The sequence below is a fragment of the Crocuta crocuta genome, unplaced genomic scaffold (assembly GCF_008692635.1).
Source record: "Crocuta crocuta isolate KB4526 unplaced genomic scaffold, BGI_CrCroc_1.0 scaffold167, whole genome shotgun sequence".
NCBI classification, from domain to species: domain Eukaryota; kingdom Metazoa; phylum Chordata; class Mammalia; order Carnivora; family Hyaenidae; genus Crocuta; species Crocuta crocuta.
The window spans coordinates 4516387-4544158 of record NW_027532406.1 but is presented as its reverse complement, the minus strand read 5'-3'; the positions used below and the strand labels follow the sequence as shown (position 1 = coordinate 4544158).

The window sequence follows — 27772 nt, the reverse complement described above, 5'->3', positions numbered from 1 at the left end:
ACACTAGACGGGCAAGAAGGACAATGACCTTGGGTTCATCCCCCATAGAATGGTCGCTCCATGGTGTATGGAAGTCTACCCACTCAAATGTCCTCCTAAAGGACACTTTCCAGAGATGTGAGACTTGGTGACAAGGCAGCCCTTAGCAAATTAAGGTATGAGTTTGAAAACCCCAACCCTTGTTTTCTCCTCACATCTGAGGAAGGGGCCACAGAGGTGTCTAGTGACTTGCTCAGGATTAAAACAAAGATTTAGAGGCCGAGCCCGGAGTAGAGCCCAGGGCCCAGGACTCAGGAGCTCAGTGCATCTCTCTCTAACTCTGCCTTCTCCCCGCTCCCTCCCTTCTCTTTCAGACCAAGTCTGAGTTCACAGTGGAGTTCTCTGTCAGCGACCATCAGGGGGTGAGTGTCTCCCGCAGCCCCCGCTGCCCTGGGAGGCAGGGTCCCTAGCTCTTGGGTGGAAAGAGGCCAGAGGCCTATGCAGAGGGACACTAACCACCTTCTCTTGGCAGGTGATCACGCGGAAGGTGAACATCCAGGTCGGGGACGTGAATGACAATGCACCCACATTTCACAATCAGCCCTACAGCGTCCGCATCCCTGAGGTAGGAGCCCTCAGAGTCACACTTGAGGGCCATGCAGTGGGGTACACGCTGCTGGTCCAGGGCCACCTGGGAATAGGCTGGCGCTGGGGAAAGGACAGCTCTAGCTCCCCTTCTCCTGCCCACACCTCAGCCGGGGCACCAGCCTGGGCAGGTTGGTGACTGTGCCAGCACCTCTGAGGGTAGGGACCCGCCTGCTGCCCCGGGGTGACGGTTGCCTTAGGTCTGATGGAAGGCATGCCTTGGATGAGCCCTACCACTCCCGTGGGCGGCGCGACGGAACAGGAGTGGGGAGGGGCAGGTGTCATGGCCACTTTCCTTCCATTCAGAGCCAGTGCGCACCTTGGGCACATGGGTTGGCAGGCCTGACCCCAGGCTTTCCAGCTGTGGCCAGAACGGTCCCCCCCACCCCCCACCCCACCCCTGACAGGACACAGGAAGCAGGCGGCTCCAGGAAGAGACAGTCTTACCCTAGCCTTAATGCTTGCCCCGTTGTCTCCCTGGGCCCCCGCGCCTTTGGGTCGTCTGTGTACTCTGAGTGTGTTTGCATGAGCGCATGCATGTAAAACCAAGCCACTGCTGGTAATTGAGAAGTACAAATTATTGCATTACAAACGGTTCATTAATTAGCTGGCGTCTGGCTCCCAACGGTACTAGGGTTCTCGTCACTTACTGTCCCTCTCCCCGTGACTGATGGCAGTCTTCTGGGCTGGCAGTTAGCAACTCAAAGACCTTGAAGGGGGTGGTGGTAAAGAGCTTCTGCTGGGTGTTCGTCAGGCCTGCCCACGGGGCTCGGGGTTGGGCAGCAGCAGTAAAAGGGGGCATGGGAACGTTGAGCGATGGAATCCACCGGAGAGAGGCAGGTCAGCACCACGGCCTTAGAGTTCCAGCCCCTTTATATTATATGTCACTGGATCAAGAAACCAGAAGAGGCTTTAGAAAATATCTGTTCAGTTTAAAGATGGGAAAGCTGAGGCTCAGCGTGGGACAGTGACTCACCCAAGGTCACACAGCTCTGACTTTGAGCCTCCGGACTCCTAGGGCAGCTTCAGATTCCCTCAGAGATGAAGAGGCCATGTCTCATGCCCCCCATGTTCCCGTTCCTGGCCCTCCTTGCTCGGAGCTGTGAGCCAGTTGTCCTTTCCTGGTGCCAGATGGAGGAAAGTGAGGGCAAATGCGGGGGTGAGAACACACCAGAGGCTCCCACGCCCTTCCCCGGATGGGGCAGGCCAGAAGGAGGGGGAGGCCGCAGCCCCAAGCATGGGGACACGGCGCCCTGAGCTGTGGCCAGCGCGTCCGGGACCGCTGCTTGGCTCTGGGCCCCCTCTCATTTTGAAGGCTCCCTAATTTAATTAAGGGGCTCTACGTGCCAGCCTGCACTCTGGGCCCGGGCTCAGAGACCAAGGGCACGGCTCAGAGTTAATGAGCCTTGGACCCATTGCTCAGCTGTCATTCTGGCAGGCACGGCTGCCCTCTGTCTTCCCTCACAGGGGGCAGCGGGTGGTGGGGGCAGCAAGGGGACGACAGGTCACCTCCCTCCTCCCCAGCCTTTGGGCCGAGGCCAGCCTTTCCCTCGCTACCTTGCCAGGAGATGTGACCTCCAACGGTGCCCTGTTGGAATCCCCTGGGATTCTCCACAGCCTCTGCCTCCAAGGAGAGCGCCTCTTCAGTCATTCATCTATTTAACAAATATTTATTGAGTGTCTGCTGTGGGCTTGGCGCTGCGCCAGCCTTCCACTGCACAGAGACCTGGGAGGCCAGAAGAATGTGCAATGACAGGAGCCGGGACCAGAGGCAGGAGACCCCAGGCCTAGCCCCCCTGCTCTGCTTCCAGATTGCTGAGTCTGTGCGGGCACGTCACGTAACCTCTCTGGGCCATAGTCGTCCTTATCTAAGGAAAACAGAGGACAGGATAAAGTGGCCTGCCTGGTGCCCATCTGATGAGGCGAGGGTGCACTGAGAGGGGCCGGCTACAAGGACACACGGTTCTTGGAGGAAGTCCCGTGTGGTTTCCTTGCTCACGTGTAAACGTCCCCAGGTCACCTCCTTGGCTCGCTACTCGATGCCCTAGTTAGGGCTGCTCAGTGTGGCTGGTGGGGTGTGGTGTCAGCTGGACGGAGGCCTGGCCACTCCTGCCCCGAGGTGGCTTGGCACCGACCACTGGTGTGGTCACCCGAGCTAGAGCTTAGCTGCCTGACTCAGGGCCCAGCTGAGGTACCAGCAAAGGGCCTACTGGCTCCCGGCCCAGAACTGAGCTGGGCTCCCCTGCTGGGCTCCAGGTCACCCTGGCAACCTGAGGCCCCTGCCCCCGAGAAGTGTGATATGTGCCAGAGGTCCTACGGATGTGCACAGGGTGAAAATACAAATTAGAGAAGGGGGGGCGCACTGGAGACCCTGTGAGGTGTCAGTGCCGAGGGGTTGCCAGAAGGATTGGAGAATCCCAGCGGGCTTCCCGGAGGAGGTGGGTTTCCAGCCGAATTTGGCCAAGGTGAGCGAGCCATGGAGCTCCTGTGAAGAGGTCAAGACACCTGGGGCTTTGTCCTGGCTGTGCCAGCAACCGGCTGGGTGACACTCTGGGCTTATTGCTGCTGGCTTCGTTTCCAGCAGCTGCTAAACTGGGGGAGTTGGACCAGATCCATTCGTAGGCTGATAGCCCATGGTCTGAGGATGAATCCCAGCAGGAGCAGCTCCTACTTCTCCTTCAGCACTTCATTATCCCTTCAGGGATGGCCGAGGAGCTCCGGTGGCTGTTTCTATCTACTGAGCTCCTCTTGAGGTCATGCCAGCTACCTGCACCCTCTCCCTCACCTTCCCAGCATTCACCGCCCCCAGCCCTAGGAGCCCTGATAATTTGGGGGTCTCTTGTGCCCAGAACGCAAGGATGGGTGTGAGAAGCAAGTTATAGGGAGGCAATTTCTAGGTTTATGTAAGAAAGAAGTTGCTAATATTGAAACCTCCAGCCCTACCGAAGATGTACTGAGCTCCCCAGCCCTGGAGTGGTGCAAACAGAAACAGAACTGTTTCAGGAGCCATTCAGTACTGAGTGTTAGAGAAGGGATGAATCAGAAGGCCGCATCAGAACTTCCTGGGGGACCAGTTAGGAGGCATATTCGCGCACCCCTGTGATTCTGAATGAGTAGTTTGGAAAGAGCTGGCCCAGGCTCTGCATTTTTAACAAAAGTCCTCCCGTGATGGCCAAGCCCTGGAGGGTGACGCCGGTGGCCGTCCCCACCTGAGCTTAGGAGGTGCTAGCTGCCTAGAGGCACGACCCACGATGACGCTCGTCCTCAGGCCTGGGATAAGAGTGGGTAGGAGGTCTGGTCAAGGCCAGGCACTGCCCCTTTCTCTGGGAGAAGCTCATTTGTCCCCGGTCACCCAGCCCTGCCCCCTATCCCTCCTCAAGCCCCCCTGCCCTGGCCCGGCCCCTGCGCTGGAGAAGCCAGACAGGTATGTTTGGATTTGTTTGTTCTTGGTTCCCTTCCTGCCCAGCCCTCTCCCCTCACTAAGCTGTTCTACATGTAATTATCCATTTTATCAGGGTGAAAGGCCCTGCAATTCACTTGTCGAAGCCCTAACGAGGCAGCGTGGATGCTTTCAAGTCCGTAAAGAAAAGGGAAATCCTGCTAGAATTGGCAACTTAATTCACCAAGCCAGCCTCGACAGACCTCATTAAGTCCCCGTGTATTCATTTCAGGCTAATGGCTGCCATGCTGACTGCTGTTTGATTTGCTGTAATAGACTTTTATGGCGTTCCAATTTGCTCAAACGTGTTTGCCTGTGTCTGTGCCCAGCGGCACTGCTCCGCTACCTCCATTAGGGGTGTGTGTCCGCCTCGCTGACCTTCAACGCTGCCCCGTCCACCGCGTCCTCCTGGGGCCACCCCCTCAGCTCAGCCCTCCAGGGCTGCCCTGGGGAGGTGACCCTGGGGCTGGGGTGTTCGGGCTGGAGGATGGGTGTGATGTTAGACATCCAGGGGTGCCAGGAGGGCCTCTGTGATCTCAGGGACAGATGTGTCCTTGACGTTCGAGCAAGTTCAGCCACCTTAGCTGGGCATTTGAGGCTGTTATCCACCTGGCCTCAACTTGCCTTTCTCAACTTACCCGCTGGCTTCCTCCACACAGATTGGCCCAGGGGCCGACTCAGTGCCTGGGAGCCTGTGCCTGTGTCTCTCTTTTCTCTCGCTTCAGTGCACACACATCATACTGTTCTAACTAGCGCTGGAGTGTTGTCTTTCTGCTCTCAGCCTAACTCAACTCTGCCTGTCCTTCGAAGCCCAGAGCTGATCCACCTTGCCCTGAGCCACTCAATTTTTTAAAAATGAACACAGCAAACCTTTGCTGACCGGCTAGGAGCAAGGCCCAGGGATTCTAAGCTGACTTGGACATGTGGAGGAGAGCGAACGGACTCTACCATTTGCCAGCTGGGCAACTTTGGGTGGTGACTTAACCTCTCTGGTTTTCTTATCTATGAGACAAGAAACAATATTTTCCAGGTGGGGTCCTTGTGAGGTAATAATAATGCAGGAGGGTGAAGCCCTTAGCCCGGTTTGTGGTACATTCAGTAAAATGCTGGTCATGAAGACCAAGGCCTTGTCCTCAGAGAAGGTGATCTTACAGAGAGAAAGAAAAGAGGATGCTTCATGACATACAATGTATTAAATGCCATGGTAGTTAGGGTGTGCCAAAGCAGGACGGAAGCACTGTGGAGAGAATGACCTGGTCTGTACACAGGGGGCTCTTTGTTTCGGACCTCACAGGATGTGTAGAAGTTCGGTAGAGAAGAAGATTCTGGTGCTTCTGAATATCATATCCTTTCTGACCTTTGGCTTCTTTTCATATGTTGGAATTTCTAAAAGAGGGAGGTGAACTCTCACCCCTGACCGGAGATCCTGTTGAGGAGGGACAGTGGCTGTCTGGGTACATGTCCCTTGCAGGTACCCAGTATTACCTCATGGAAATACAGCCGGGCTAACAGTAGGCTCCCTGGGTCCCTGCCCAGATCACTGTGACAGGCAAGTCCTGCTTAGATCTTTGTTACCTGTGGCTTCAGATGACTGGCTGTGAGATGGGGAGGAAGTTGGTGGAGGGAAGGTTGGAGGGAGATGAGACAACAGGAACCTGAGAGACTGAGAGTACTCGCCTGAGCCCCCCGGCTGGGGGTAGGGTCCAAGCCAGGACCCAAGCCTTCTGGCCCTGGGTTCCCCTAAGCCACATCATCTCTCCATGTCACTCAGCAAGGACAGATGAAAGTCACTTTTCATGCCTGTATCTCCTTACTAGAGGCAGGAAAGCAGGGAGAAGGATATTCCTGGCGATTGTTTGTCAGTGGAACAAAATAGTGCATTTCTATGATAATAATAATAAGTTGACCCCGTTGTTATTGTTGAGAGTTTCCCATGTGCCCAAGACCAGGCTTTCCGTGGGGGGCTCACTGAGCACTAGCCACTGCGTTATTCCCATTCTGCAGGTGTGGCCGTGGGAATAGCGAGGCTTCGTGACTTGCCCAGGGCTCGTCAAGGGTGGAGCCAGGGTGAGGAGACAGGCCTGGTCGTGTGACTTGGGGCAGGCTGCTTCCATTCTGCCTGCAAAATGGAAACAGCTATGCCTGCCTTGCGAAATCGTTGTGAGGATTGAAGTAAACGGGACCGTGTCTGGGAAGTGCTCAGGACAGGACTCCGTATAAATACGTGTCCCACACATGACCATGGCTGTGGCGCTCTGTACATCTGTCTCCCTGACCAGCCTGAACAGGCGGGGACTGGGTGCCCTCAGCACCCAGCCTGGGGCCTGGCCTGTGGACAAGAATGTCACAAACGGGCAGAGCCCCGCGGCTCCCTCTGTGCCTTGGGCACTCGGGGGGACAGCGGGAGCATTCACACCAAGTGCTCTTCTCCCAGGCGAGGGTGCCTCACTGCTCACGGTCTGGGCTGGGGGCAAGAGCAGCCAGGCCTGGCGCCAGGGTGGAGAGGGTGCCCACGCCACCCAGGATGCCCGAGAGCTCACTGCTGGAGCTCTCTAGTGCCCTCTATTGCCCGCCTGTTCCTGAATCTCAGCCCTCCGTCCTCTGAGCTTGGGGGGGGGCCACGCAGGGAGCCCCGGAGTGGTGGCTAGACGAGACCCTGAGCACGTGGAGGAGGGCACGACCAGACTTCTTAGCACCCGCTGGGGCCGACAGCGGCGCCCCCAGCTGCCCTCCTCACGGCGTGCCCATCAGACGCTGAATGATTTATAAACTGCATTCTTAGGTTGCAGCGAGGGGTGGGGGGACAGGGGGGCTCCCACTGGCTTGTGCCTACCGTTCCCCCTGAGATGTCAGCGCTGCTCATGAGAGTGTCGTCTCCCACGCCAGGAGACGCAGCCCCTTGACAGGCCATATTAATTTATACCTTGGGGCCATGGTGCCTGGCAGCCCCCTCTGCATCTATAACCACCCACCTATTGATCTAGGAGAGGGAGACCAATAAATCATCTCAGGGGCTCTGGGTCCTGCTGACCGGAGCCAGAGTAGTTTATTCTAGCCAGGTGGCAGCCCCAAGCCATGCCACATCTCTGTGCCCCTCAGTGAGTACCCTGAGGTGCTTATTCCCCCTCTGCCCCCCGCTGTCAGCACAGTGACGAATACCTCCTCCCGCAGCCAGCAGGTGCCACAGCCTGTGGCAACCAGGACAGTGAGCTTTGGGCTTGTGGGGAAGAGGTGACGCATGTACATGGGCGAAGCCACAGGACCACGTGTTTCTGCATAGTCTTGAGGTGGAGTGATGTGTGTGTGTGTGTGTGTGCGCGCGCGCGCATGTGCTGTGTGTACTTATTTAAGTAATATCCTTTTCTTTGTATCTGAGCGTTTTCATCATCTTTTGTTCGTCTTCTTGTCAGCTCTGTAAGTTAAGGGAGAATTATTCTTCCCATTTTAGAGACGAGACAAACTGAGGCTAAGAGACGTTGACCAACTTCGCCAAGTCCCCCAGAGTCAAGGATACTTGCAGCTAGAGCCATGGTCTTGCTCTTTCTCATTATTAGCCCCTTTGCATATGTCCTTTTGCAGCCTTGCCACAGCCAGCCTATAATTTGCCTGAGGTGGCAGAGAGGAGGCCTCCATAGAACCAGAATGGGGGCAGGTGAGCAGGGAACTGAGGGCTGTCACATGTGCCCTGTACACAGGCTGCGGTGTCCAGTAGAGAAGCTGCACTCAGAGCCTGCTGCCCGCTCTCCAGAGTGAGGACTACCTCTGGTGGTCAGGCCACTGCCATGGTCCTAGTGACACCCCTTCCTATGACCCGCAGGGTCAGTGTGTCCCCACCTCTAAGATTTCAGTCCCCACATGTGCATACAACATTGTCCCGTGAGAAGTAGAAGCCCCATCCCTACAGGTAAATACCAGCCTGCTCCCCAGTGGAGCCAAGGACCCTGAGCGTCCCCTGTGACCCCTGTGGCACCCTCTCCCTCTATGCCCCTGGGGACACGGCCAGGGCTGTAAGCACCCTCCTCCACCCTCTGCACAAGGAAAGAAGGCAGCATGCATGGGAGCAGGAGACAGAGGAGCCCACGTGTAATTAAAATTATTATTTTGTTTGAACAGTAATAATGCCCTTAAATTACTCTGGTTTCCTCGCTGGTTCTGGCCGGGAGTCTTCGGGGGCTCATGTAATTCGATGGCAGTGGCTGCAGGACCCTCTGCCGTGAATACGAAGCAGGGGCGTAAGTGCAGAGCCCAGCTGGCGTGGCTCAGGGATCCTCTGACACTTGCCGGGCACCTTTTATTGTGGCCTCCGCCCTTTACCTGAGGACCTGCTAAATGGCACGAGATGAGAGCAGCTGCCCAGCACATGTCCCTGCAAGCAGGGTTGGGCTGCCAGTCGCATGGGCCCCGAGTCCACCTGTCATCTTCATTCCCTTTCTCCTCTCCCCTGTGGGGGGGTCCTGGCCTGCACCCCTTTTCCTCCAGGCACTGGATACCCCCAGACCCTGGATGGGCAGCGGGCTGAGGAGACTGATAGTCAAAGAAGGACGAGGTTTTGCTTTATTGCATCATCACTTGTACTCTGCTCCACTTGTGACATGAGGTTCCTGGTCCCTACTGTGGTCCCTACTGTGACGGAGCCACACACACCCAGGTTCTGACTCCAAACCGGGAGGTCATGATTAAGATGCTTCTTCTCACAGAGCCTCGGTTTCTTTATCCGTAAAATGGGGGTACGTTGAGGGTCATGTTAGAGTTCAGGGAAAGCACATGTATGCCGCACTGCATTCATCGGGGAGATGATTGGTATTCCCACAGTTATGGAGAGTTCTCGGAGAACTTCGGGAAAGTTGCTGGGGTCCAAGGAGCTTCACAGACAGGCTCTGTTGCTGTGGACTGATGGGTTGATTTAAGAGTGTTAGTGGTCAAGAAGCTTACCGTCCAATGGGAGACAGGAAGCGTGTGGAAAACATGAAAAAACACAACCAAGCAAAAAAGGAAACACTCATCGAAAAATAACCGGTAATGGCCTGCCAGCCTTCCAAATGGGCTCCTTGGGACCAGCACCAGAGGGACCAATGAAGGGACTTAATCCAACTACACATTCTGTAGAGGTCAGCAAAACCAAAGAGAGGAAAGGTTTTCCCCAGGGCCCCTCAGAAATCAGTGGCAAACCCCTGAAGACCTAAGGTGATCAGGAAAGATTCTCTGGGCAATGGTTTCCAGGACCCAGGAGACTTGAACCCATCCCTCCGCAGGAGATGCGGCACTGCTTTCCCAGGTGGGGGCTGCTGCCCAGAGCCTGGACAGGGACAGGGGCAGGGGTGCCACTTCTGGGGCTCCCACAGCCCCCCACAAGCCCCAAGGCAGTGGACTGACATAGGGCCCCTAGGCCATGTTGAGTGTGGTGGCCGATCGCCAGCATGCTGCCGCTGTTTCTCCTGTTCTAGGCACTCTGGAATTTTGTCTCAGCCCCTTGAGTTACCCAGACAAGTTGGAATATTGTCAGAACAGCTTGAGGACAGACCTGGCAGCCCCCATGACATTGACCCCCCNGGATATGTTCTCAGGCCGCCTGACCCACCTTGTTTTCTACTAGGAGGAGGAAAACAAGAGAAAGCCAGCAAGCTCTTGGTTGGTAGAATTATTATGATTTCTCTGATTCCTTAGCAGCCTTTAATTACTTTGCAACTTTGTGGCGCAGGCTGGGAGCCGGGAGGGGCTGGGCTCTCCCTCTTTATAATCACCTTACACGGAAGCCTCCTGTCCATCTATTAAAATGCCGGCTCTTTCTCTGCAAATGCAATAATGCAGCCGAGAGATTTCGCCCAGGGCGTAATCACTAGGTACAATGTAATCTTGCCGCTCGCTGTCTTCATCACGTCGGCCGGCCCACCTCCCAGGCATGAGGGACTGCCGGCCACCAAGAACCGGGTGCCCGGTCACGTCCTTGTCCAGCAGGGTTATAGGCTCGGGATGGACCCTCTCCCGGTCCTACCTCTGAGAGGGAAACAGCACAAGGGCCTTTTCCCTCGGACTCCTCCCTCAGTAGCTCGCACTCTGAGCCCAGCCGTGCCTCCTGTTTGTGTGAGGTTTAAGCTTCAGGCTTTCCTGTGCTTCCCATCCAAGATTCTCACTGTCTGTGGCCGCTTCCCTGCCACCCTGCCTTTGCTCATGCTGTGCCCTGCCCTGGGACGCTCTCACTCATGCCCACGGCACGGCTTCTTATCTGCATTTAGCCAAATCCTATTCTTCCTTCCTTCCTTGGAATGGTACAGTGGGGCAAGTCGGGGAGGTGGGTACCGTGTCCCCATTTCACAGACAAACAAGCCAAGTGTTGGAGAAGTCAGAAGACTTGCTAGGTTATTCCCTTTGGAAGTGGCTGGCTGAGATCTGACCCCAGATCCTTCACCTGGCCTTCTGTCTGCTGGGCTTGAAGGCACAGACCCCTGTCCTTGGCGTTGCTGCCTATACCCACTGATCCTGGCTCTTCAACCCTACTCTGAGATGCACCTTCTGCCTCCTGACCCCGGCCTGACCTTTTCTGCCTGGGGTGGACTCAGGACCACTGTGGGCAGAAGTTAACTGCATGTAGGTCTGGTTGCTGAGCCTTCCTGGCGCTGACCTACCCAGAGGCAGCCTTTCCTGTGTCGGTCACTTGTCTGTACGGCTCAGTGACTTAGAGTGGGGTGAGCTCTAGCCTGGAGGGGGCAGGAACCCCACCACCTGTAGCTGGGAGACTTGGGTCAGGCACTTCCCCCTGCCAGGGCTGCACGTGTGAATTTGCCCCTCTGTTAAGTGAGACTAATAATCCGGGGCCTGACCGCGCCATCATGGGGATCGAGGACAGGACTGATAGGAAGGCCTTGAGCGGAAAGCCTCGTGCAAGTGGGACAGATTAGCCCTTGGAGTATTTCTCCTCATGCCCCCTTTGCTACCGGCTTCATGAGTTCTCTTTTTTTTTGTTTTTGAGGCTGTGCATTACTTAAGTAAACTTACAGAGAAGCGAACAGTCATAAATGTTCAGTTACATGAATGATTGCAAAGTGTAACTGTTTGCATAACCACAACCGCATCAAGAAACAGAAACTCTCGGGGCACCTGGGTGGCTCAGTCAGTTAAGTGTCCGACTCTTGATTCAGCCCAGGTCATGAACTCACGGTTCATAAGTTTGAGCCCCATGTCAGGGTCTGCGCTGATGGTGCAGAGCCTGCTTAAGATTCTGTCTCTCCCTCTCTGTCCCTCCCCTGCTCATTCTCTCTCTCTCTCTTTCTTTCTGTCTCTGTCTCTGTCTCTCTCTCTCTCCCCGCCCCCCATCCTCAAAAATAAATCAATAAACATCAAAGAAAAGAAACTCTCCAGCACCAAGAAGCCTCCTTGTGATTCCCTGCCTCTCCCACCAAAGGGTAACCAATACCTTGGCTTCTCTCCCCATGGAATACATTTGCCCATATTCTTTTTTTTTTTTTTGCATACACTGTGTTTGGTTTTTATTAGCACCTAAGCCCACTAGCAGGCAGCTTCCTCTAGGAGATCACATCCAGCGGTGGTTAGGATCAGCGTGCAGGTTAGGGGTGTGAGTCCTGCTCTCACTGCGTCCACCTGCAAGTCCTGGGGAGGTGTGCTGTCTCTGCCAGACGGGTGTGGGACGGACACGGGTGTCTCTGTGCTCATCCTGCCAGTGTTGCTTTGTGGGGGGCTGTGATGGTGCCGGTGCAGTGTTGGGGGGGCAGCCTGCACTCGGAGAGGCCGCAGGCACTCTTCCCTGCAGGCATCCCCTCTAGGCAACCGCTCCCGGGCTGGGGTCCTCTCTGCAGGTGGATATGGAGCTGCCCAGCTCTGGGACAGGAGGATGCTGGGGAAGCGGGGAGTTACGGGAAGCTAAATGCAGTGAGCAAAACTTGGGCTGTGAGGAAGGAGGAAGGAACACACGGGGGGGGGGGTCCCCTTTCCCCACAGTGCCTCTTCTGGACCCCACACGTATCCCTCAGGTTAGTAAGGAAGGTCCGATTGTCCTAACATTTTATAGCCCGAGAAATGAACCCAGGCAGGTTAAATGACTTGTCCAAGGTCATACAGCTAGTCCCGGATTTTGTCATTGTACTGCCCCCAGGGCAAGTCCAAATGCATTTTACCCCCAGCATGTTCACTGAGGGACTGGGGTTTAGTGTAAGTGTCTGCTGCCTTCAGAGGAGTCAGCCTTGAGCCCGGAGAAGGTGGAAGGAGGAGAATGTTTGGTTAGGAGAGAGATTCTTCCATAGTGACCTTTATTATGTTCTAGCATCTTCAGCCCTCCACAAAGCTGTGGCTTATATCAGCAACCCAATCTGAGTTCTGCACACACACACACACAAAAATCTTTAAAGGCTTCTTAGCAGCTTGAAGTGGTTGTTTTTCTTTCCCCTTCATGGTCAGGGTTGGGGCAGGGCCAGGGCAATGGGAAAAGAATAATAAATTCTCTTGAAGACCTGGCATTCTCCCCACCTCCCCACACCGTCAGATCCCTCAAATTCAGGGGCCACCAAACCTTTAAAAAAATCCCCCCAACACAACCCAAAAGGTGGAGATGCAGGGAAATGCAACAGCAGCTATTGGGGCGGAAAGCCCTAAATGGTGTGGAAGTAATGTCTAAAGTGTGCTGGCGTTTACAGACATTTCCACAGAGCCACGCTCGGGCTGCATGGGTCGGTGCCAGCAGCAGTGGGGAAATAAATAAATAAGTGAGCAAGCGTCGGAGATCCCGTTAACTGTTGCTGTGCAAAAGGGAGGGATGAGGCCGGCTACTCATAAGGGAGGAAGGAAGGCAGACAGGCTCATTCATTCATTGTTCCATCCATCCATCCATCCACTCATTCCACTGTAGAGTCCCTGGGAGGTACAAGGAGTATTGCTAAGACCTTTCTATAGTTGGTGGCCAGAGTCCCGCAGGCTGGTGGGGTCTGATCCCAGCCCCCCGCCAGCTTCCCCTTGACTCTGCTTTTCTACACCTCCACCTTCTTTCTGGTCACTGAGAGCACCATGCCACAGGGTCTTTGCACGGCAGTCTTCGGAGCACCATAGCCATCTTGGGGTCTGTCTTGTTTCCAGAGCCATTTGGTCACTGTCTGTCTCCCATGTGAGACAGTGGGCTCTGTGAGGGGCATGCCCATGTGGCCGTTGCCCCATCACTGGACCTTCAGGACCTGGTGCCCTGTGGGGACCCCGTAAAGATTTGTTGCATGATGCAGTTGATACCGCTTGCCTTCTAGGAGCTCCTCTTCCTCCTCTCCTCTGCAGCCCATATCCTTCCGGTGAGAAATGCTTGGCAGTGCTTGGCATGCCATGTTCCCAAAGTCCCCTGCAGAAGGCACCTGAGAAGGGCTGACAAGTTCCCCACGGAGGCCTTCGGTCTCACCAGACTTCCCAGGCAGCAGAGGGAAGTGGTGAGGGCTGTTGGAGGAAGGGCTGCCACTACCAGGGCTGGGCGATGGTAGGCAGAGGAACACCCCCAAGGTTGTCCACATCCTGATCCTGGAACTGGACTGTTTCCTCGCATGACAAAAGGCACTCTGCAGGTGTGATTACGGACCTTTGTGGGGAGATAGCCTGGTTCTTCTGTGTGGGCCCAGGGTAATCCCAAGGGTCCTTATAGGAGGAAAGTGGAGGAGTCAGCAGGAGAAATGACCTTGGAAGCAGAGATCCGAGGGACAGGAGGTGTAATACTGGTGTGACCATGGTAAGAAGGGTCTGTGAGCCAAGGGACAGGAATGGCCTCTTGAAGCTGGAACGGAAATGGAAACAGATTCCCCTGCAGCCTCCAGAAGGAATGCAGGCTGGTAACCCCTTGATTTTGGTCCTCTAAGACCCATTTTGGACTTCTGGCCCCCGGAACCGTGAGGTGCTAAACTCGTGATTGTTTGTTAGATTGGTGAGAGGAAGCTGGGACAGGGAGGCACAGCGGTGGGAGCCTGCATTCTGCAGGCCCCCCCCAGCACCCCAAACTCAAGTTCGCTTGTTCCTTTGAACACATCCGGTGTCCCGGAGGTGGGCTTCTAGATGCAGGTGCAAGGCTAGTGGTCGTTGGGGACGATCCATGGGGCGGGGGCCCCTGGAGCTGGGGAGGGCAGCTGGCCGGGCAGGGGCCCTGCAGAAACTGGGAGGGGAGAAGTGCATGAGCCTGAGTGCCCCTGTGGTGGGGGTGGGGAGGGAGAGCTTTTAGGTGAGTGAGGGAGAGTGGTGCTGGAAGGGGCTGCATCCAAGAACCCGCAGCCATGCTGCTAGACCCCCAGGGAGCCCTCCCATTACTGAGAAGGTGGCTTAGCCGGTGCCCGAGTGCTGGACACCTTTCTGGAGAGCTTGGCCTTGGCACCAACCAGTCCAGGGACCAGAGACACAGGGGAGTCTCTGCTTGGCTTGCCACCAACCTGGTAATGAATGCAGGAGTGTCGGCTCCACCCGCCTGACCCGGCCCCCATTCACTCATTCATCAAACATTGTCTGGTGCCTCTAGATGCCACACCCCTGCGGGTGCCAGGGACACAAGGGAATGAGCAGTGGTTCCTGGCCCCCAGGGGATCCTGGATGGGCCCTGCTCACCCACAGGGGCACCCTTTAAAACAGGACGGGAGGCCAGTGCTTGAGGACCTGGGCAGCTACGAAGCCAGGCTGTCTCCAGGTTGCTGAGGGCTGGAGCCGGGCCATCCACCCATCCCAGCTTTGGTGCTACCGGAAATCTGGGCTGTGCCTCCCACCCACCCCATCCCCCCATCCGGGCTTCCGAGCCACTTGTGGCCTGAGGCATGTGTTGATAGCAAGTGTGTCTCCCTCTAGGCAGCAGAATTGGACAAAGGGGTTCTAAATGAACCCCTGCTCTGTCCCACCCCTCTACCACCCTGCCCTGCAGCAGCCTGGGTTTACCTGGAGGTCGCTCGTGGTAGGGCTGGGGAGGGAGGGAGCAGGGACTGACTTGGGTCTGAGGCAAGCAGAGAGACCCCTCCCCCCATCACACACACACACACACACACACACACACACACACACACACACACACACACTCTGTCTCTGGGCCCCCATCTGCTTCATTATATCTGAGGTAGATAGAAACTCCACGAGACAGGAAGGCGCTCCCGGAGGGTTCGGGGCATTACGGGGGAAGGGGCTGGGCACAGCCTCTCAGAAGGCCTGGCATGGGCTAATGATCATACCATCCTCTGACCCCCTGTTCCAGCCTCTGTTTATACTGTTTGTCTGATCTGTGGGTCCTCTGGGTCCCAAGTTCCAGGATTTATGATCTGATTAAAGATAGCCTCTGTACCTTACAATTCCTCGAACCTGTGAGCTCCAGGGTACTGGGCATACGGGAAGTGCAAATAACGACAATAATGACAGTAAAGGAGGCTGTGTGTGTTATTCACGTGTGTACTTCTTATAGCCAAGCTGAGATATGGGTGCCAGGACTATTCCCATGTTTAAGGTGGGGAAGCTGAGCAGTTAAGTCAGCCGCAGAGCCAGGATGTGAGCCCTGGCGGTGCACCCCGAGGGCCCCCACACTGTGCTGCACCTCTGTGGGCAGTCAAGGGCCTGAGCTGTGCCATCTTCTCGTCTGGCACCTCCAGTGCCCGGGACACTCAGGGAACCCAGTAGGCAGCCAAGTATAAGCCTTCTGGGCTGTGGCTCCTTGCAGCCCTCTCACAGTCTCCCTCATCCTTGTCTCCCAGGACAGAACCCGGTGCGCCATGGCCAGTGTGGGCCAGAGCCAGTGGCAGTGCCAGACATCTGTCCCAGCCCTAGAGGGCCAGGCTAGGCCTGGGGACACAGCCTTCTCACCCTGCACCAAGGCACACACACGTGTACACGCCTCCGGCATGACGTCCACCCTGCCTCCTCCTGTCCCGCGTGTCCCCTCATGGGTCAGTGCCCCTGGGTGGTAAATCACGGGCGAATTGGCCACAGCCAGCAGGAGGCCAGGAGGACGGAAGCAGGGGACACTGCCATCCGAGCCTTTAGCACTGAGCTGGCCGGGCAGACAAAAGCACGGTTGATCAGGGCAGAGCAGACCCGCCTCCCCTGGGCCCCATTCTGGAGCCCTCCAAGATATGACACTGGATGGGGCACACGCGTGGAACATGCGTGCTCACTGGGTGTCACTGGGCAGGCAGGATTCACAGCAGGGACACCGGTCCGGCCTCGCCCATGAGAACAGCCTGCAGACAGGGACGGTCACTTCACACATAAAATGGAGAGAAGACAGAAGCTGGTTTCTGCCTAGAATCTTTGGACTTGAGCAGACCTTGTTCCCCTTTCATCTCCCCGGGTCTCAGTTTACCCACCTCTGCGATGGGGTTGATCACCTTAGCTCTGACTAGCACCCTGGCCAGTCAGTGTCACTATGAGAAACAGACGAGCCAGTGATGGAGCGGTGTGTAAACCATGGCCCCGGTTTTCCGGCCGCGGCCCTGCTGAATGATGCCATCGGACCGTGGCATGAAGAGGGGGTCTACGTGGCACCCCTGCCCCCAGGAGGAGAAGGCAGAGCTACTGTTGTGACACAGAGGATCATACAGAACAGGCCACCCAGAGCGCCTCTCTGGACTTAGAGCTCAGTGTTCCTTCCCCGAAGGTCGAGGGCTGACCAGTCCCAACAGTTAATGAGCAGTGAGGGCCATGTGTTGGAAGACGTGGTCGGGACCCCAGTGCCCTCTGTGTGCAGCCATGCCTTGGGACAGGTCCCTTCCTGCAGTGTCACCCGGAGGAATTGCAGGCAGCCCGGCGGGCCTGTCCCTTCTGCACGGCTGGCCTTGCAGCCGGCCTGCAGCAGACACGGCTTTTTTGTTTTTGGTTAAAAAGCCTCATTGGAGCGTTATGATATTGGAATGTGAAGGGTAATTGAGCTGAAAGCTATTCTCTTCCTGCGACCGGCACGATAGGATAGGAGTGATTGAGGCCTCCAGGCCTGCGCACCAGCCTGGGAATCCTGATGAAAGGTCTGTGCAGGGATGGGGGTGGTAGACAGAGTGGAGCCGCCCCCCCCCCATCCTTCTCACCCCAGGGGTCCAGGCCCGCAATGTGTTCCCCTGAGACTCTGAGCTGCCTAGCCAGGCCTCCACCCACCTGGGGGTAGAGATGGCCACAGCCTTGGGGGTCTGGGCACAGGCAGGGGTCTCCAGGGACAGGTCCACAAGGAGAGAGGGCTGGATATCAGACTGAAACCAACAGAACAGCCTCCTGCCTGCATCCTGTCCCCTTCTCACTGCTCTGTCTCCTGATAGGACTCAACTCCAGCCCCTAGTCTGCAGGGGTCTCTCTCTTCTTGCTGCATCTCCCTCCCCCCACGTCCTACTCAACCTCTGCCAGTGTTTGGACAACTCCAGTGTTTCCTAAACTGTGCTTTTTTTTAAGTTTATTTATTTATTTTGAGAGAGGAGCGTGGGGAGAATCCCAAGCAGACACGGGACTTGATCTCACAAACCGTGAGATTGTAACCTGACAAGGGTCAGACACTTAAGTGACTGAGCCACCCAGGTACCCCTAAAATGTTTTAGGTCACATAGGAATCATCTGAGGATCTGATTAAAATGCAGATCCTGGGGTGCCTGGGTGACTCAGTCAGTTAAGCGTCCTACTTCGGATCAGGTCATGATCTCATGATTGGTGAGTTCGAGCCCCGTGTCGGGCTCTGTGCTGACAGCTCACAGCCTGGAGCCTGCTTTGGATTCTGTCTCCCTCTCTCTCTCTGCTCCTCCCCTGCTCATGCTCTGTCTCTCTCTCTTTCTCTCTCTCTCTCTCTCAAAAATAAATAAAAAAAATTTTTTAATGCAGATCCTGATTCAGTAGGTCTGTGGTGGGGTCCAGAACTATTTCCGCCATGCTCCCATGTGATGCCAACATTGCTGGTCCTCCCACCTTGCTTTGAGGAGTGAGGGTCTAGGAAGCAGTCAGCCTCCAGATTCTCAGTGCAGGGCCCAGCTGTGAGGAGACACCAGTTCCTGAACAGAGCTGCCCTCTGTGGTTGTGCAGGAAGAGCACTGGGCAAGGAGGGGAGTGCTGGTGCAATCCAGCCCAGGCGTCGCTCTTGAAGCTGGGTACCTTGGAGTACTGCCTGGAAAAAGCAGCACGTTTTTCTTGGCACAGAGCGCTGGTTCGCTCACCAAGCTATGTATTTGCAGGGCAGGGTCCACTCTGAAGGGGCACCTTTTTCTAATTTTGTGCAAAGACCCCATGCAGGCCTTGCCCCTGGTCTTTGAGCTCTTGCTGCCTGCCTGCTTCCGCACACCGTCACCCTCTCCCATCACACTGCCCCATCCCCCAGCTTCTCCTGGCAGAATATGGAAGTCCAAGGAAAAGGGAGACTGGAGTGCATTACGCTCCTACTTAAAGCCCCCGCATCTCCCTGCAGTCACCCCAGCCCCCTCAGGCCTTCCTGAGCCCCAGACGCCTAAGGAGCGGATCCCCTCCAGCCTCCTGCCGCCTCCATGCCCAGAGAGCTCAGCTGGAGGGGTAAGGTTAGAACAGGCCTCTCTGTCCCAACCTGGGGTGGGGACCGAGTCTGCTGGGGGGGAGGGGGCGTCCTTGAGGAAGGGTGCTCTGGCTCACCCCGGCCCAGCCCGTGCCCTCCCCCTAGCATGACTACACACGTCCCATACTCCCTCTCCCCGCGTGACCCATTATTAATTGCCATGCAGGCTGAGCTGAATGGGTCCCATCAATATGTGTTCTGGTGGCTTCAAGGAGCCGGGGCCACAGCTTATCTCTCCCAGCCAGGCTTTCCCCGCACAGGACTCCACTGGCATATAACGAGCCCTCCTCAGGGGCTTCTGGGCCCTTGTGCCAGGCCCAGCAGAGGGAGAGAGGCCCACCCCTTCCAGACTCCACCCTGCAGGCTCCCCCGGTGGCCTCGCAGGTGGGCGGGGGTCATCTTTCCCAAGCCCCTGCCATAGCCTGTCCTGTCACACCCAGCTGCCTTGGGTTGGCATTCACAGCCCCTCCGACCATCTCAAGAGGGAGGAGTCCAAACGGTCATTTGTTTTCACCTCCCCTACCGGTGAATAGAGTCATGTGCACAGTGAATGCTTTTCGGACAATTAATGCTTATCGAACACATTCCATGTGCTTCATTTCATTCTTAGACCATCTTGAGGAAAGGTAGGTTCACTCTTCTCGCTCGGCAGATGAAGAAGCAGAGGCCCAGAGACGTTCAGCTACTGGCCAGGGTCACACAGCTGGCTGGCACACCCTGTAATGTGCATGACAAGTACAGTGCCTCTGTGCGGACACTCTCCCGTGACATGGAGCTCTCAGCTTCCGGGGGCCGTGCGGGACAAGTCCAGCCATCTCCATAAGAACATTATTCCTATGTTGAGCTGGAATAAGCTTGCCTGCCACTTGCACCCCATCTATCCAGGGCTGCTGACCAGGAGTAGGTTCTGTGTACGGAAGCTGCCGTGGGAGGCTGCCATGGGTCAAACCCACCTCCTCGGTCCCATTAGCATCGATGTGTGAGCTTGTGGCCAGCTTGTGACAGGCTTGAGAGGAGCAAAGGGGCCTCGGAGTAATCTCGTCTTCTCCAGGACTCCCCCAGTCATGGACCCCTGGGCCTCATCTCCTCTAGCTCTTTGACAGGGCAGATAGTGAGTAACCCCCCCAAGAGGTCATAAGCCCAGTGTTCCCTTTTCAGGATCCTAAGCCCCCTCTGTTGGGGGTCTAACATGGGGACTAACACACCTCTAAAAATATTGCATTTCCTCCCTTCTAAGATGCCCATTTGCCCCTCTTTCTAAAATACATGCAATTGGGACTCATCTGACTTAGCTGCCTACAGCCTTCGCCTGCACAAACAGTGGCCACAGTCATCCCACCGGAGTGTGGCTGCTCTGTGGCTCCTTAGCTCGCTGCTGCCCCAGGAAATGGCCCAGGGCTGCTGGCCTTGGAAACGTGGGCTTGGCTTGCCCCTCCCAGCCCAGCAACGCTAGGCTCAGGCAGGGGCTGAGGATCAGGGAGCTCTAAAGGCCATCACTGCCCTGATCCTCTTAGCCATTGACAACACCCGCCTGCGGCAAGAGAGCACCCTTGGAGAGGGCAGATGGGGCCGAAACGAACGGAAGGCGTGTGACAGCCACAGAGGAACAGTTCCTGTGTAGGCAGGAAGTGCTGACATTTTGGGCTCTTCCTCTTGGCCCGCTTCATCAATAGTGTGGTGCCTCAGTCCCTTTGGACCAAGATTTTCTTCATCCCCTGACCCTCGGCACAAGTCAGAGCCGAAGAGGGGAGCAGCAGTGGTAAGTTTTGCATTCTGTTCACAAGTTCGGTTTCTAAGGAGTTGAAGAGTTTGGCACTGGACCGAATGTTTCTCACTCTTGTTCAGAAGACCCTTAGCCCTCAGGGAAATTGCTAGCCAGCCCCTCCCGGGAAGAGGTTGACCCCTGCTATCCACAGCAAACGGCAGAAGGAGCTGCTTGGGAGCCGGGGTGGAGATCCCTTTGGGGTCCTGAGACTTGGGGAGCTGAGTAGCTTAGGCATCGAGACCTTCTGGAGGGAAGCCAGCCAGCCCCCACCTCCCCCACCGCAGCCCTTCCCAGAAGTCCTCGGGCAAGAAGACTCTAATTGATGAACTTGTTCCTCTGAAGCTGTCACACGTCTTCAGTTCATTACAGCCCCATCTGCCTCTCACTGAGGCTGCTCTCTTGCCAGCCTCGCGGCTGCTGGTTTGAGGGAGCGAGCAGCTGGGATCTGAGGCCCCGTGATTATCTTGGAGAGTCCAATCAGGGTAATGGCAGGTCCTTCTGGAAGAGAACTGGGGAACTGAGCGTCAGGACAAAGGTGCTTGCTGGAGGGGGGATCTTGAGGTGATTAACCCTTAGCCATCCAAATCTGGAGGCTGGGGCCACAGCCAGGCACACCCCACTAGCGCAGCCCTGCGCTACGTGTTCCAAGTCACTTGGAACACGTAAGGACTGGACCTCGACTCAGAGAAGCCTGGCCTTTCAAATCTGTAACCCTGGGCTTTCCTTTGACACAAAGCGCTGGAACTTTCAGATTAGGAGTATTACGTTTCATTTTTAAGTGTGGGTATGTGCCCAGCACTGTATGTGGCACCATGGGGCACGACCCTCCATGACGTTCTGCATCCCCCGGGTGGGCTCCAGCTCTTGGTAGAGTGTGGATCCCTGGTACAGCCGGAGTCCCAGCTGATGCTCCGCGAGTGTGTCCTTGACCGTGAGTGCGGGGGAGCAGCCTGCTTTGTTGCCGACTCATGGGACCCCTCTAATTCTAGTCGCGTCTTTGCCACCAGTCAGGTGACTCTGTGTGCCATTCACTAGTGGACTTGGCACTGTGAGGCTCTTACCACCTCCTTGCCCACCTCAGAGGGTTAGGCCCCACCATGCTATATTTGGCCTTGGATTTTATGGGCAGTACATTCAACAAGTCCTGGCTCCTGGGATATGGAAGACACACACATGCCATACAGCCCTGTCATCCAGGAGCCTCTAGTGTAAGGAGGAAGATGCATAGAAACCCACACAACCGTGAGCCCAGGCTCCAGGTCACATGCAAATCCCCACTGGGGGTTCCGGAGGCTGAAAGCCACTTAGTGGGGAAGCCAGCCTTTGCTCCTTGCTAAATGGGCTGAGATGGAGGGGGAAGGGTAGCCCAGGTTTGGGTGGGGGGCGGGGAGAGGGGTCAACACAAGGAAAGGCCTGGTGGCTGGAAGGGACCAGGTATGCTCGGGAAGAGTAAGGAGATTCTGGAACAGGCCCAGTGGACATAAGTGAAACACAAATATTCTAGTCCGTGGTTTGAACTCTCTCCTTTCCTGCCATAGAGAGGGGTGGAGCGCTTTTGTGCCAGGGGAGGAAACAGTCAGAGCTGAGCTTTGGGGCAGGGTCTCTGAGGGCTGTAGCAAGAATGGATGTGGCTGCCCAGCTAGGCTTGTGGATGTTCTCCCCCCCCCCCCCGCCCCCCGGCCACATCGTCACAAGCTGTCTAAATCCATAAGTCCCTGTTTCAGAAAAAGCACTGTCCCACTTCCCGTTTTCCTGCATTATCTTTTTCCTGAGGTTTCAGAAAACATCTCCTTTGAGGCTCCCACTGTTCCCTCCTCATTCCTGGCCGGGCTCTGCATTTTAACCATTCTATTTTCTTTACCGATTTTATGATAAACATCCCATGTTTTCCGATGCCTTTCCTAAGTGTGTCAGGCTGTCCCTCAAGGCGCTGATGCGTCCCTTCACTCCGAGATGCCCAATCTCCTCCCCACCCGGATGCGTGATTGTCCCCAGATCCCACTGGTGCCTTCCGAGTGGCCGGCGCTTCTCCAGCCCACCCCAGATCCATAAAATTTGGGGGCAAGTGTCCATCAACTCAGGCTGAATCTGGGTCACTCTGGCTCAGAAACTAACCCACAGAACAGGCCCCTTCAACTCCAGCAAGCGACGTCTGTCCTGATTTTCGCATTTTTCCTGCTGCTTCCGGGTCTGGAAGGACTGCCTTCCCCTGGCAACCACTAATGCACCACCACTGCACTGAGCCACACTTTGCCACGCCGTGGAATCCCCCCACCACGGCTTGGCTGCTGCCTGATCCCCCCATTCAGGCTTTTGCTGCTGAAAGAGAAATGAAATCAGTTTATTTAAACCACTTGGAACGGGGTGCACTCTTGAATTGCCTCTCATTTCCACCATTGAGAAGAATCTTGCCAGCTTGGCCAGCACACCTGTCTCCATTCCACCCCCCCCCACCCCACCCCCAGAATGCTGTGGCCACCACCAGCCACCTCTCAGAACCAATAGTTAGACTCCTGGGATGGTCGCACCGGGTCCCCTGAAACGTTAGACCCGGTGACATTTTAAGGGCCTTTCCCCTGCCCGAACTTCCACCTCCATTAGCTCTGTTCTGAGGGTGGTAATCCCCACCTATGCCAAGGGCTACCTCATTCGGGGATCTGAACTCTAGGCTCCCGGAGCACCCCCTCCTCCAGCTTGGACAGGCAGAAGGAAAGGTCCTTTCAGACAAGAAAGCCAGTAGTCCCCGGCCTGATTCCTGAAGAGCCCCCCTCTTCCCCTCCCTGCACCGGTGGCTGGGAGAGGGCCCCTGGGGGCTGGGTTCACTCGGCCTCCGTCCTCTGGGGCTCCTCAGGGAAACATGGCTGGCTGCCTGCTCCATGCCCAATCTCTTCCATCCAGACTGCTCATTGCACTTTTTATGGCTTGGAGCTGCTGGTTTATGGAGCAAGAGAAAGACAGCGGTAGAACTGAAAGAAGGGCAGACTGGCTGGGGGCGGGGTGGATGGTGCTTATAACCTCCGGTTAAGCCCAAAGACATTGTGTAAATTATGGCCCATGTCTTCCTTCATCCCCATTTTGCATTCCTGATCAGACCATCACTTTCTACCGTGAGGGGGTGGGCTCTGATTCCCTCACACACAGCCCAGGACCCTCCTGCCCTCCCGGGTCTTGTTCTAGATGCTGAGGAGTTTTCAAAGCAGCCACCAAGAGCCTGCTTATTTATTTTTCAAGTTGCTCCTGACTCACAGAGTGAGTGGGGCTTGTGGCATCACAGAAGGCTTTGCTCCACATCCTGGGAGCCCAGGTAAACAGCTTCATGTTGAGACCATTCAATGGGTTGTAAGAAACAGGAAGGAAGCTCGGTTGGTGGGCAGACATGCATCACAATGGGCTTTTACTGTGCGGAGCTTTGTGGGGTAGGATTTGACCTGGGTTCTGCCCATAGAAGGGTCTGTGTTCTCCATGCCCGTGGGCACTTGTCCTGGAGCTGGATGGCTGGAGGAGACTGACCCCTCATGTCAGCTCCCTCGGCGCAGGTTCATCAGACTTGGTTAATCAGGCCAGCACGTAGCTGGGACGTGGTGGCTTATGTGAGGCAGTGGCGTCCCATCTCCACTCTGTCACCCGGAAGTGCTGACCAGGCAGCTGTCTGCGTGTAGCATTGAGTGTGGACACCAAGGAAAGTGCCCATAACCGAAACAGACACCACAACAGACAGTGTGGGGAATCGCTTAGGAAGGGACACGTGCCATCGGTGGAAGTTCCTCATCTGCATGTCGAGGGCTTGGCTGCCCTGGGCTCCACGCTGGTGGGATGTGAGGGGGGCAAGCAGAAGGGCAGGTCCCCTTAGCCTTGGCCTGGCCCCTGCCCTCAGGTAGCCTACATTCCGCCACAGGAAAGAGAACCTGAAATAGAAGGACTTCATGGGGACAGGGAGACAGAGAGGGAAAATGACTCTGTGGGGTGCTGCTGGGGAGACCTTTGAGGGTCTGTGGGGGCAGAGGGGCCTCTGTGGAAGGAGCACTGGAGGCTCCCTTGAGCCTGGGGTTAGATCTGGACAGACGTTGAAGTGACAATGGAAGTGGACAGAGAAGCAGAGGCGGGGACTATGCGGCGTGGCTGGATTAATGAGGAGGGGCTGGTGTGACAGAACTGGGGTGGCATTCAGGGGACGCAGGATGGGAGACGGGACCAACAGAAGAACTGCCCATGGAGGGCTTTGAAAGGCACGCAGAGAATTTGCTTTCCGTGGAAATAGTGAGCCTCTAAAGGCTTTGGGCTGATGGCATTGCCACACACAGGAGTAGATTGGGAAGAGGTCTGCCGTGAAACAGGGTGAGCAGGCAAGGCTGCGGGGGTTTGGGCTGCGGCTTCCATCTAGAGGGAGGCTGCGGACCACGGGGGAGTGAGGCAGAGTTGAAGACCAGGGGTCGTGGACACCCACTACTGGTAATCTGTCCATCCACAGCCCTTCTGTTCTTCCAGACCTGAAAGTGGGTCAGCAGGGCCTGTGATGTGTCAGGGGAAAGGTCTTCATGAGCCAAGGTCACAACAAGGCAAAGAGGCTGGCAGTCCATGTGTCACGTGGTGAAAGGACTCATCAGAGTGCATTAGTCACTAGAGGCTGAGCATCTCAGTGGTGCTCCTCATGCCACAAGAGGCTTTATGGCCCCGGAAGGTGGTTCTAGTCTGGCCTATAAAACTGGAACAAGAATTCAGACTGTTTGGATATTTGTTCACAAGACTGTTCTGGAAGGTTCCATGTTCCTTTGACACATAGATTTTACGGAACCACAGCCCAAGCCGGTGTTGACCGCTCAGCCGCTCCCCACCCTCTGTCCCCATCTTCCCAGCTCCCACTGGGTCCACACCTGAGAGCCAGGAGGTAGAAGACGCCAGTGGTCACTCTTTGGGGCCACAGCCCCTACTCCCCAGACAGAAGGGCAGCTCGATTGAATACTGCGTGGAAGTAATGGGATTTCTCCGGAACTATCGGTTATGCTTCAGAGCCAAATCATAACAAGAAAGTCATTAGTAGTAATAAACACAGCAGAGAGGATCTGTCAGGGGCCTGACAGAGACATGGTGGGGAGGGGGATGTCATTCCATTTGCATTTTCGTTAGCTAGCAGAATGTCACCGACACCCTCCTCTCTCCCCCCCAGAAGTCAAGATTCACAAAAACACATTAATCCAAAGGATTTTTCTCTGGTGTCGTGATGCCAAGGACAATACAGCCAGTGATCGTTTCGCCTCTGCCAAGTGGCTCTTTGTCTCCTTAAAAGCTGAGTGTTATCAGGGCAGTTTCCACGCTCCCCTCCCTCCCCTCTTCACATGGCCCAGAGGGGCCCAGCCATGAATGAGCTCTGTGTGTGCCTGTCCTGGGCCGCGGGCTTGTCTCTGCTCCCTGCCCGTCAGTCTGGCTCTCCGTCTCCCCAGCCCACCCCCAAAAAGAGCCAGCTGCCAGCCTTTTCTGTCACCGGTGCGGTGTCTTTCCAGGACTCCAAGCCGGCAGCAGCGGCCACCATCCGCGGAGCCCGTGTTGTGGGCCAGCGCCATGGGGGCGACTGCTTTCAAACATCCACCCGTTTCCTGCTCCTGATCCTTCCCAGATGACGGTGTGAGGATCTTACTTGGCAAATGAGAGCGAGGCCAAGGGAAACTTAGAGAGTCAACTGCGGGGATTCGCTTGGCTGGTGGAGAGGCTGCTGGGCTTCACACCCGCGGTTCTCTCACCTCCTTCCCTGCATAGTGGGTGCCCAATAAACGGGTTGCTTAAGTCCTCCCGCAGCCCTCCTGAGTGTGGCCCAGCAGCCAGCACAGTCCCTTCCACAGATAGGAGTGGCTGAGGCCCAGAGTGGGCGCCAGCGCTCTACAGCAGGTGGAGGAAGAGAGAAACAGGCCTGTGTGCCCGCGGCCAGCACCCACCCCCACGAGTCTCCTTTGGTTATGTTGCTCTGGGAGGAGCAACTGGGGACTTGACGGGCGAGTTCATTTTCAAAGACGCTAAGGGTTACTGCAAAACTCTGAGCTGCTCACCCCCTCCAGCATGTGCTAATCACTTGCCGCCAGGTCCCCAAGGTGCCGGGACAAGGGGGGACTATGTCAGTCTGGGGCTCAGCTATTTGCCTGGTTCGTGGCGTGACAGCCACCACCGTCCTGGGATCCCGGGGCCTTGACTGGCCTCCCTGGCTCACTCCTCGCTTGACATTTAGGGAAACTGAGGCCCAGAAAAGAGAAGTGAACGGTGCGTTGGTGCATGATTGGCAGAGCCCTTGGTGTCCCCCAAACCAGTTCTCTTGTTCCCCTGTCGTATCCAACATACTTTTTTCTGTTGTTCAGATTAATCTGATTTTAGCAAGAACGGAATAGAAAGCAAGGGCATCTGAACCCTCTGATGTTGGGACAGGTGTGTCCTGGCAGATGACAGGCAGCCGCCGGGACTGCCTTGGTGGTGGGTACGGCATCCCGTGAACTCCAGGAGTTAGCTATCGATCGTAACTGTTCGTATTTTCTTTTCTTTAAATGAGCACACTTGGGTTCTGGGAGTGTAGTGGGTGCTATTGTGTGCGCCATTCTGTGAAATCCTTACCCACGCCTCGTGAGGCTGGCAGGGCACGAGTTCTGATCGCTACAGTGCAGATGAGGAAACTGAGGCTGAGCTCACAAGGGAAAGGATTGCAAGGTGGGAGACAGTGTGTGAGTCAGAGAGCAAGAGCCCTGGGCTCTGTGACTGCTGTCCCCTGTCCCCAGGACACTTTCTGCTTGTCTCCCGGGAACCTGGAGAGTTTCCAGTGCCCCCCTCCACCTCAAGTCCAGACATGAGCCCCCACCCTGTGTCCCTTTCCTTTCCCACTTGCCACTCTCTATTTCTGTTCTCCCAGCGGGCAGGCGAAGCAGGTGACAGCGCCCTCCCGAGGCCAGAAGCCTGCACTTGCCCTCCTCATGCCCCCTGGTCTCCTGTCCCGGGCACCCTGGCCAGGACCTCAGAGTGAGCACCTGGGTATGTGGTGCTCCCCAGGCCGGGACGGACTCCTCTCCGGCCTGTCCCGCCCTCGGCCCAGCATGTCATGGCTCCTGGCTCCTTCAAGCAGGGAATCAACTCAGAATAAAAGTCGGGAGCACCGGCTGTGCTTAGAGCCAGAGGAGGGCCGCGCTCCCTGCCCCCCCATTCCTTAGTCCTCCCCCCCCCTCTCCCCAGTGTCTTTCTTTGCCTGCTTGTGGCTTTGTTTGTTAGACACATGTCAAGCCTGATGAACTAAATGATGCAAAGCTGGAGATAGAACAGCTCCTTTTATCTCTCATTTCAAAACCCAATTTGTTCCTGCTGTCTCCCGAGGGCAGCACTGCAAGGCCGGTCTCTCCCCAGCCTGAGGAACTCTGCGTGTCCCCGTCCCTGTTCCCGCACTCTCAGCCGGCTCTCTCCCTCCCCTCCTCACCCCCCACCCCCGGCTCCT

At 56.1% G+C, this 27772-nt stretch overlaps 1 protein-coding gene across 1 annotated transcript in view; it reads left to right on the top strand.

Moving 5' to 3' along the window:
• CDH23 (cadherin related 23) overlaps positions 1-27772 on the top strand; it is a 370961-nt gene that overhangs the window by 80144 nt on the left and 263045 nt on the right. The window contains exons 4-5 of the mRNA XM_077778722.1: positions 354-401; positions 512-604. Coding sequence (XP_077634848.1) covers positions 354-401; positions 512-604 — 141 coding nt within the window. The remainder of the gene's footprint in view (positions 1-353; positions 402-511; positions 605-27772) is intronic.